Source organism: Trachypithecus francoisi, unplaced genomic scaffold, assembly GCF_009764315.1.
Source record: "Trachypithecus francoisi isolate TF-2019V2 unplaced genomic scaffold, Tfra_2.0 Lachesis_group17, whole genome shotgun sequence".
Lineage (NCBI taxonomy): Eukaryota > Metazoa > Chordata > Mammalia > Primates > Cercopithecidae > Trachypithecus > Trachypithecus francoisi.
Genome location: NW_022681462.1, coordinates 41,230,353 through 41,241,695, shown reverse-complemented (window position 1 = coordinate 41,241,695; position 11,343 = coordinate 41,230,353). Strand labels below are relative to the sequence as shown.

General features: G+C 41.0%; 1 protein-coding gene across 3 annotated transcripts in view; it reads left to right on the top strand.

The window, feature by feature from the left end:
• POLR1B (RNA polymerase I subunit B) overlaps positions 1–7,153 on the top strand; it is a 37,009-nt gene extending 29,856 nt beyond the window's left edge. For 2 of the 3 annotated variants that reach the window (XM_033175446.1, XM_033175443.1), the window contains 3 exons: positions 2,247–2,443; positions 3,576–3,829; positions 4,833–7,153. In XM_033175446.1, coding sequence (XP_033031337.1) covers positions 2,247–2,443; positions 3,576–3,829; positions 4,833–5,730 — 1,349 coding nt within the window. In that variant the 3' untranslated portion in view covers positions 5,731–7,153. The remainder of the gene's footprint in view (positions 1–2,246; positions 2,444–3,575; positions 3,830–4,832) is intronic. The other variant, XM_033175444.1, reaches the window with a different exon arrangement.
• Positions 7,154–11,343: the final 4,190 nt, after the last annotated feature.

The window sequence follows — 11,343 nt, the reverse complement described above, 5'->3', positions numbered from 1 at the left end:
AGCCTCCCAAAAATACTGGGGTTACAGGTGTGAGCTGCTGTGCCTGGCCCAGATTGAATTATTTTTATTGACCTATTATCACAGTCACTTTTCATTCTGTCTTCTACTGAATTTTCGCCTACAGTCATATGCCCTTAACGACAGGGATACATTCGGAGAAGGGAGTCGTATGTGATTTTGTCATAGTGTGAACATCATACAGCGAACTTACATAAACCTAGATGGCAGAGACTACTACACACCTAATATATGGTATAGCCTGTTGTTCCTAGGCTACAAACCTGGGTGGCATATAACTGTACTGTGTGCTGTCGACAGTTGTAAGACAATGGCAAGGATTTGTGTAGCTAAAGACAGAAAAGATACAGTAAAAATGTGGGATCACCATAGTATATATGCCATCCTACATTGATTAAAACATTGTTATGCAGTGTATGACTACATTTTCAAGTCCAGCACTTCCACTTTTTTTTGTTTGTTTGTTTTTTGAGACAGGGTATTGCTGTGTCACTCACCTGGAGTGCAGTGGCACGATCTTGGCTCACTGCAACCTCTGCCTCCCCGGTTCAAGCGATTCTCCTGCCTCCACCTTCTGAGTAGCTGAGATTACAGGCATGTGCCACCATGCCCAGCTAATTTTTTGTATTTTTAGTAGAGACAGGGTTTTATCATGTTGTTCAGGCTGGTCTCAAACTGCTGACCTCAAGTGATCTGCCCGCCTCAGCCTCCCAAAGTGCTGGGATTACAAGTGTGAGCCACTGTGCCTGGCCTGACTTGTTTCTTTTTTTACAGTTTCTCTCTTCTCTAAGATTTCTTATCTTCATTCATTGTGGGCATGTTTTCCTTTATATTTTTAGCATAGTTTTATATGATGGGTGTTGTAAAGTCATTATCTGCAGATTCCAATGTCTGGGTCATCTCAGGATCAGTCTCCTTGAGTATAAGTCAAGTTTCACCATTTATTTGTATGCCCAGTAATACTGGATTGTATTATGAACGTTGTGAGGAATATGTTTTAAACCCTGGATCCTGTTAGGGTCCTCTGAAGAGGATTGGTTTTGTTTGTTTTTAGTGTGGTGTTTGGCCTTCAATTACATTTTAATGTTTTTCATTTTATGTCTTTCTTCTTAATACATAGTCCATCACCTGGCTCAGTGCATGTCACCTAACATTCTCCAGGGGAAGAGGATTGGTTTTTAGTTTTCACTGGTACTTGACTTAGTGAACATGGCAGTTGAAGTACATTCTTCAGCCTTAGGTGGGCTGCTTTGATCTGTCCCATGCATGCATAGTTCAGGAGTCCACCAAAGATTTGGACCTAATTTTACATGCTGAATTTAAGGGTCTCCCTTTGTTCTCTCATTTCTGAAACGTTCCCCTTTCCCAATTGTTGTCATGCTCAGAACTCTATTTCTTGGTTCTTCAAGCCAGTAAGACTGTGGGTTTCTAAGTTGTGGCTGCCACACTAGGCCATAAGGCAAAAATAAATACATAAATACTTAAAAACCTGGAAATTCACCCAGTGTGGTTCCTTTCATCCAAGTAAAAATTCTTCCTCAGCTTCTGACAGCTTTTGGTTACTCTCCAGTGCTATATGTGTCGTTGGGGCCTTTTTTCTGCATCTTATACGTATGTGTTGAGGGTGGTCTTGTAAGAGTAGCCCTTTATTACTGGAAGCTCTAAGTTTATAATTTTTTTTAAAAAATTTCACTTGTATGTATTTATATTTTAAAATCATTTTGTTCTGAAATGATTATACTGTGAGGTAGTACACAGAGGAATCTCACCCCATACTCACTACCTAGAGTTAAATACATCTTCCGCTGTAAGAAAGTAATCTAATTACATAATAATTACTGTCCCCTTTTCTCCCCCCAGTAATGATATCCTGTAATTTGTGTGCTTCCTTTCTGTCCCCTTTTAAAGCTTTTATTACATCATACATGTATCCATAAACTAGGTATAGAATTGTTTGGGGCGTGTTGCAAATGCACATAAATCTTATATTAAATGTCAGTCTGCACTTTCTCCCACTCAGCACGGTTTTCCTGGTCTGGTCACATTGGTACATTTAGGTTTACTTCATTTTCACAGCTTATGTATTAGTCTACAGTAAGCATAACTACTATGATTATTTATTTATTCATTCCCCTCTGATGAATATTTAGTTGTTTCCAGTGTTGTGTATCACACCTATAATCAAGATGAAAAAAGCAGAAAATGCTAAGATGTTTTTCTCCGTGTAGGTAAGCAAACTATGGGCTTTCCACTTCTCACTTATCAAGACCGATCAGATAACAAACTGTATCGTCTTCAGACTCCTCAGAGTCCCTTGGTGAGACCCTCCATGTATGATTATTATGACATGGATAACTATCCAATTGGGACCAATGCCATCGTTGCCGTGATTTCTTACACTGGCTATGATATGGAAGATGCCATGGTAAGTTTTACCAGGAAGTGTTGTTCCAATCTTTTTATCTTTTAACTTTTTTGTTTACTGTGAAATTACTGAAGGAATATTTTTGTGTACCCAAGTACCTAGCATTTGGCACATGATGTTCTATTAAATGATTAGTTCTTGGTCTAAGTTGAAAGTGGGCAAGCCTTGAGGAATATCCACTAAATATTCAGATACACATATATCTTGCATATTTGAGTGCATATTATGAGTAAATTTTGAGGAGTTTGGTTTTGGATATATCTACCTTTTATATTTAAGTATGATTAGATTTTAAGCTATTTCTGTGTGTCTGGGTTTTTGTTTTTCTTGGTGTTTTTCGTTTTTTTTTTTTTTTTGGTTTTTTTTTTTTTTGAGCCAGAGTGTTGATCTATTGTCCAGGCTGGAGTGCAGTGGCACGATCTTGGCTCACTGCAACCTCTGCCTTCTGGGTTCAAGCAATTCTCCTGCCTCAGCCTCTGGAGTAGCTGGGACTATAGGCACCCGCCACCATGCCTGGCTGATTTTTTTTTTTTTTTTTTTTTTTTTTTTTTGAGACGGAGTCTCGCTCTGTCGCCCAGGCTGGAGTGCTGTGGCCGGATCTCGGCTCACTGCAAGCTCCGCCTCCCGGGTTCCCGCCATTCTCCTGCCTCAGCCTCCCGAGTAGCTGGGGCTACAGGTGCCCGCCACGTCACCCGGCTAGTTTTTTGTATTTTTTAGTAGAGACGGGGTTTCACCGTGTTAGCCAGGATGGTCTCGATCTCCTGACCTCGTGATCCGCCCGTCTCGGCCCCCCAAAGTGCTGGGATTACAGGCTTGAGCCACCGCGCCAGGCCTGATTTTTTATTTTTAGTAGAGATGGAGTTTCACCATGTTGGCCAGGCTGGTCTCTAACTCCTGACCTCAAGTGATCCGCCTGCCTCAGCCTCCCAAAGTGCTGGAATTACAGGCATGAGCCACTGTGCCTGGCCATGTCTGGGTTTTTGTAGTTAGTATCAGTGATTTGGAAAATGTGAGGAGAATTAAAATGTGATGCCAGTTATCCTAAACCAAGTATTATAGTCCCACTTAGTTTTATTTTGAAAATCCTCACTTGGCCTCAGTCTTTTAAATTAACGATTCTTTTACTTCACAGATTGTGAATAAGGCCTCTTGGGAACGAGGCTTTGCCCATGGAAGTGTCTACAAGTCTGAGTTCATAGATCTCTCTGAAAAAATTAAACAAGGAGATAGTAGCCTAGTGTTTGGAATCAAACCTGGTGACCCACGGGTTTTGCAGAAATTAGATGATGACGGATTGCCGTTTATAGGAGCAAAACTGCAGTATGGAGATCCGTATTACAGCTACCTAAACCTCAACACTGGGGAAAGTTTTGTGATGTACTATAAGTAAGTTTGGGTATCCAAGCTGGTTTTTGTTTGTTTTTTGAGATGGGGTCTCAGTGTGTTAGCCAGGCTGGAGTGCAGCGGAGTGATCTCACTCCCTACAACCTCCACCTCCCGGCTCAAGCAATCCTTTCGCCTCAACCTTTAAGTAGCTGGGACTACAGGCACGCACCACCATGCCCAGCTAATTTTTTGTATTTTTAGTAGAGATGGTTTCACCATGTTGCCCAGGAGGGTCTTGAACTCCTGGGCTCAAGTGATCCACCTGCTTCAGCCTCCCAAAGTGCTAGGATTACAGGTGTGAGCCACCGTGCCTGGCCTATTTGTGCTTTTTTTTAAAAAAACTGTATTATCCAAACTTTGTCATCTTTATCATATATAAATGTTAGCAATGTTTCCTAGCCAAAATGTTGAGCTCATACCTCTTATTAGAAATGTCTTATTTTAGCTTATTTTACAATATAATTTATTTCAATAGGCCTTCCTAATAATTTTTCAGTTGCCTTTGTTGCTAGTTTTCTTTCAGATGAACATAATTCTGTAGTGAATATCACCAATAGTTCTAATCATACCATCTCTGTTTGTATTGGAGAATAAAGGTAAGAATGAGTTTTGCAGGCCAGGCACAGTAGTTCACACCTGCAATCCCGACAATTTGGGAGACCAAAATGGGAGGTTCTCTTAAGCCCAGGAGTTCAAGATCAGTCTGTGCAAGGTAGTGGGACCCTATCTCTACAAAAAATTTAAAAATTAGCCAAGCCTAGTGACATGTACCTGTAGTCCCATCTACTGAGGAGGCTAAGGTGGGAGGATTGCTTGAACCTGGAAAGTCAAGGCTGCAGTGAGCTGTAATCGCACCATCCCTCTCCAGCCTGGGCAACAGAGTGAGACCCTGTCTCATCAAAAAAAAATAAAAATGTGTTTTACAAATATCCTATATGAAGCACTAATTATATCAATGAAACTTACCTCTATAAGTTTAAACAAATAGCCTGACCTTACACGGTTTACTTTTTCCTAGGAGTAAAGAAAATTGTGTTGTGGATAACATCAAAGTGTGCAGTAATGACACTGGGAGTGGAAAATTCAAGTGTGTTTGCATCACTATGAGAGTGCCTCGGAACCCAACTATCGGAGATAAATTTGCCAGTCGTCATGGGCAGAAGGGCATTTTGAGCAGATTGTGGCCGGCTGAGGACATGCCTTTTACTGAGAGTGGGATGGTCCCAGACATTCTGTTCAATCCCCATGGTTTTCCATCCCGCATGACCATCGGGATGTTAATTGAGAGTATGGCCGGGAAGTCTGCAGCTTTGCATGGTCTCTGCCATGATGCTACGCCCTTCATCTTCTCAGAGGAGAACTCGGCCTTAGAATACTTTGGTGAGATGTTAAAGGCTGCTGGCTACAATTTCTATGGCACCGAGAGGTTATATAGTGGCATCAGTGGGCTAGAACTGGAAGCAGACATCTTCATAGGTGTGGTTTATTATCAGCGCTTACGTCATATGGTCTCAGACAAATTTCAAGTAAGGACAACTGGAGCCCGAGACAGAGTCACCAACCAGCCTATTGGGGGAAGAAATGTCCAGGGTGGAATCCGTTTTGGGGAGATGGAACGGGATGCGCTTTTAGCTCACGGTACATCTTTTCTCCTTCATGACCGCCTCTTCAACTGTTCGGATCGGTCAGTAGCCCATGTGTGTGTGAAGTGTGGCAGTTTACTCTCTCCACTGTTGGAGAAGCCACCCCCTTCTTGGTCTGCCATGCGCAACAGAAAATACAACTGTACTCTGTGTAATCGCAGTGACACTATTGATACTGTTTCTGTGCCTTACGTTTTTCGGTATTTTGTAGCTGAATTGGCAGCTATGAACATCAAAGTGAAACTGGATGTTGTTTAACTTGATTGTTGACCTTTTGGATTAGGAGGCCTATCAGATTAAAGCAAAATGTAATTTTAGTTCAATAAAGATATTATTACCAGATTACTCTTGAGATTTTTCAAGGGTGTTAGAACTCTCAACCAAAATCTGAAAACCAAGAATGCAAGGTTTGAATCTCGCTGGTAGATTAACTGTTGACAATGATTTTCTGTATATTTGTTCAAAAATCTCATGTCTTCTCAAAATATGAAATATTGATAAATGGAAGAACATACAGTGATAAGTCTCCTTTCCAACCCCAGGTTCCCTACACCCTGCTTTCAGCAGGCAGTGACTGTCACACCCCTGTTAATACATCTTGAGCAGGACAGTACTATACAAATAGAATGCAAGCTGTAATATAATGTAATTTTATATTTTCTTATAGCCACATTGAAGTAAAAACAAACAGTTACAGTGTTTTTTACCAGCTTTATAGAAGTACAGTTGTTACATATATAATGAATACAATTTGATGGGTTAGACTATATGTACACACCTTTGATACCATCACCACAATCAGGGTAATAAACATATCTGTCATCTCCACAAGTTTCCTCCTGCCCCTTTGTTTTTTGCTTTTTGGTTGCTGTTGAGTTTTTGTTTTGTTTTCTGTGGTAAGAACACGTAACTCAAGACCTACCCTCTTAACAAATCTTTTAGTGTACGATATAGTATTGTTAATTATAGGCACCATGTTGTACAACAGATCTTTAGACCTTACTTGTCTTGCATAACTGAAGCTTTATACCTGTTGAACAACTCTCCATTTCCCTGGCCCCTAGCAACCACTCTTCTACCCTGTTTCTACGAGTTTGACTATGATAGATATCTCATATAGTGGTATCATGCAATATTTGTCCTGTGACTGGCTTATTTCACTTAGGATAGTGAAATAAGATTCATCCATTTTGGAAGCCAGGCATGGTGCTGTGCATCTGTAGTCCCTGCTATTTGAGCGGCTGAGGTGGGAGGATCATTTAAGTGCAGGAGTTCAAGGCCAGCCTGGGTAATATAGGAAGACCCTGTCTTAAAGACCCTGACCTCAAGTGATCCACCCACCTCGGCCTCCCAAAATGCTGGGATTACAGGTGTGAGCCACTGCGCCTGGCCTCCAGTGAGTATTTTATATTTAGTCTACACTTCTATACTTGGCTTTTTTTCTGCATTTATATTGACCTGCTTTCATAGCAGTGTGTAGAGTGCCGCTTATGTTTTCTTTCCTGTGTACAGTGTTTTATTGTACGGCTATACCATCCCCTGTGTATTTGAGTTGTTCCATTCTTTGGCCATTATAACTTTTTTTCTGCAAATACTCTACCTACTTATCTTTGGCCATTATAAACCGTTGATAATAGATCATCTTGTATATACTTGTGCAATTATAGGATGTTTTTTGATGAAGAAAGCTTTCCTAAGGTAATTCTTTCCTGAGTTTGGTTTAGATGGTCTGTCACTGATTATAAAATAAGGCAGATAGGAAAAGACTCAGAAAAATCTATCATTCAAGATAGGCTTAGCAGGACGGGCATGGTGGCTCACGCCAGTAATCCCAACATTTTAGGAGGCCTAGGCAGGAGCAATGATTTGTGCCTAGGAGTTCTAGACCAGCCTGGGCTGAGACTAATGACAAAAAAATTAGCTAAGCATGGTGGCACACCCCTGTAGTCGCAGCTACTCGGGAGGCTGAGGTGGGAGATGGGAGGATTGCTTGAACCCAAAAGGTCGAGGCTGCAGTGAGCCGAGATTGTGCCACTGCATTCCAGCCTGGGTGACAGAGCAGGACCCAGTCTCTATAAATAAAAAAGACTGGGTGCAGTGGCTCACACCCATAATCCCAACACTGGCTCAGCAGGTTGAATTCCTGGCTGAGCCTAGGAATTCAAGTCCAGCCTGGGTAACATGGGGAAACCCCATCTCTACAAAAAAAATTAGCCTGGTGTAGTGGTACATGCCTGTAGTTCCAGCTACACAGGAGGCTGAGGTGGGAGAATCTCCTGAGCCCGGAAAGTCCAGGCTGCAGTGAACCAAAATTGTGCCACTACACTCCAGCCTGGGCAACAGAGTAAGACCCCATCTAAAAAAAAAAAAAAAAAAAGCAAAAAAAACCACTATTTAATAGAAAAGATAGGCTTTGCTTCAGGAAACTGGTTGAGAAGAATAAGGAAAAACTGGATTCCATTGACTGACATTTCTCCCTGCTGTTAATAGAATCGCAGCCATACACTTTCGCACACTATTCCAGGTTGTCTACTGAACGATCCCACAACTGAGGTCTATTGTCCATCTCTCCATTTCTATTTATAGCAGCACTAAAAACATTTCCCAAAAAAAGCATTTTTTAGCTTTTTGATTATAGATTCACCACTAAGAAATTGACATTGGGACAGTCCACAGAGCTTATTCAAATTTCACCCATTTTACTTGCACTCATTTGTGTTGTGTGTGGTAAACAGTTCTATTTCATTTTATCACCTGTGTAGACTGACGAAAACACCAACATAAGCAAGATACAGAGCTGTTCTGTCATCACAGAGCTCTGCCATACTATCCTTTTATCTCTGTCCCCCATTTCTAACCCCTGGAAGCCACTAATCTGTTCTTTATAGTTTTCTTATTTCAAGAATCTTACGTAAATGGGATCATGAAGTATAATCTTTTGAGAATGGCCTGTTCATTCAATTCCCTTGAGATACATTCAGGTAGTTGCATGTATCAATAGTTAATTCCTATTTATTGCTATATAGTACTCCATAGTATGGATATACTATGTACATAGCATATATACATAGTACATATGTGCACAGTTTAACCATTCACCTTAAACATTTTGGTTGTTTCCAGTTTGGGACATTAACAATAAAGCTGATCTGAACAATCATGTATAATAGTCTCCCTTTATCCTTGAAGAATATATCCCAAGACTCCCAGTGAGTGTCTGAAACCATGGTATATACACTATCCATATGTGCTATATGTACTATATATACTATATTTTTTCCTATACACACATACTTTTGATGAATTAGGCACTGTAAGAGATTGACAACAATAAATAGAATAATTATACTGTAATTAAATGAATGTGGCCTCAAAATATACTGTACTCACATATTTTCAGGCTGTGGGTAACTGAAACTACATAAAGCAAAACTGGCTGGGCGCGGCGGTGCATGCCTGTAATCCAGGACTTTGGCAGGCCAAGGTGTACTGAGCACTTGAGGTCAGGAGTTTGAGACCAGCCTGGCCATCATGGGGAAACCCCGTCTGTATTAAAAATACAAAAATTAGCTGGGTGTGGTGGCACACGCCTGTAATCCCAGCTACTCAGGAGGTTGAGACAGGAGAATCACTGGAACCCAGGAGGCAGAGGTTGCAGTGAGCCAAGATCACGTCACTGCACACTAACCTGGGCAACAGAGCAAGACTAGAGTCTCAAAAAAAAAAAAAAAAGGAAAGCAAAACTGCAGATAAGGAGGACTACTATACAGGTTATTGTGTAAACATAAGTTCATTTCCATGGGACAAATGTTCAAGGTTGGGATTGCTAGGTCATACGGTAGTTGCATATTTCATTTAAGAAACTGCCAAACTTTTCAGAGTGGCTGTGCCATTTTACATTCCTACCAGCAATGCATGAGTGATTCATTTCTTGGCATTCTGACCAACCAGCATTTGGTGATGTCACTTTTTTTTTTTTTTTTTTTTTTTAAGGCTAGTCAAGTGAAGCAGTGGGAGTGGAAAAAGAACAAATAAATCTGTAAGTGGTTGTGGTCAATTTGCTGCAAACACCATTGCATTTGGACCAGCCCACTATTTCTTATTTTAGCCATTCTGATAGATGGGTAGTGATATCTCATTGTGGCTTTAATTTGTATTTCTCTAATGGCTAAAGATGTTGAACATCTCTTCATGTGTTTGCTTGCCATCTGTATATCTTCAGTGAAATGTCTGCTGCTCATTTTTTAATCGGATTGTTTGTCTACTTACTTTTGACTTTCAAGACTTCATTATATATTCCAGATATAAAGCCTTTGTCACACAAGTGCTTTCCAAATAATTTCTCCCAGTCCATAGTTTGTCTTTTCATCCTCTTCACAGGTATTTTGCAGAGAAACAAATTTAAATTTTGATGAAGCCCAATTTATGGGTTTTTGCGTTTTTGCTGTTACGTCTAAGAACTCTTCACCTAGCCCAAAGATTTTCTTGTATGTTATTTTCTAAAGGTTTTATAGTCTTATGCTTTATATTTAAATCTATGATCCATTTTCCACTTTTGTACATTTTGTACGAGGTGTAAGGTTTAGATCAAGATTCTTTTTTTTTTTTTTTTTGCTAGTAGATATCCAATTGCTCCAGCACTGCGACTTGAAAGCAATCTTTTATTGAATTACTTTTGCACTTCTGTCAAAAATCAGATGGCCATAGGCCAGGTGCAGTGGCTCACACCTGTAATCCCTGCACTTTGAGAGGCTGAAGTGGAATGATTGCTTGAGCCTAGGAGTTTGAGACCAGCCTGGGCAACACAGCCAGACCCCGTCTCTACTAAAAAAAATTAGCCAGGCATGGTGGTGTGCGCCTGTAGTCCCAGCTCCCTAGGAGGCTGAGGTGGGAGGATCATCTGAGCCTGGGAGTCAAAGCTGCAGTGAGCCGTGATTGCACCACTGCTCTTCAGCCGGAGTGACAGGGTTTAAATCAGATGGCCATACATACTTGTGCAGGGCTAATTTATTTTTTATTATTTCATTTTTATCTCCATTGTTGGCTTATTAACCCTACCCCCATTTTCATTTTTTGTTGTTTCTTTTAAAATTTCTAGTGTAAATCTTTAGACTTGTCGCACTTTTATGTAATATTCTATCATTTCCCAGGTAGTAGAACAACTTAGCAACAGCACACACTTTCCTGTCTCTTGGCCTTTGTGCTATTTTTGTCATAAGGGTTATATTTACTATATCTGGAGATCTTGATTTCACATGCCATATTTCCATTTTCCTTCGAACTGAGGGCTTGCTTCAGTGTTTCTAAGCTTACTTAGGTGAGACCAGAGCAGCCATTAGGGCTAATTTTGCCTCACTAGAGAGGCAGTATCTTTGAGTAGTTTATCCAGTGCACAGTGATGGTCTCCTCTGTGGCTGGGGGTGGAACATGGACAACTGCAAGCTCTAGGGATTGCTCTGCCTGCACCTTCCTGGTGGTTCCCTTGGCCTCCAGGAGTGTATTCACAGACATGCTGTGCACTACACGTGCAGGAAACCCTTTGCAGGCCTGTGTCATGCTACTCTCTGGTACCCTGTCTTACAAACTCTAGCTGCCTTGGCCTCTCCAAATTCTCAACTTTGTCCCAACTCAGGGATACCCCTGGGCTGTGTAGCCTGGAAACTAACTCTCCAGAGTTAAGCCGGGCCACTAGTGTCACTTCATTTGTCTCCTTTCTCTTGGGGACCACTGTGCTACAATGCTTGTTTCCAGTGTCTGAACTCTGTTGTCTCCTATTTTGTCCAGATTTTTTAGTTGTTGGTGTTGGAAGGATAAATCCACTATCTATGACATCACCACACCCAGGTAACTTCTGTACTTTTTGTAGAGACA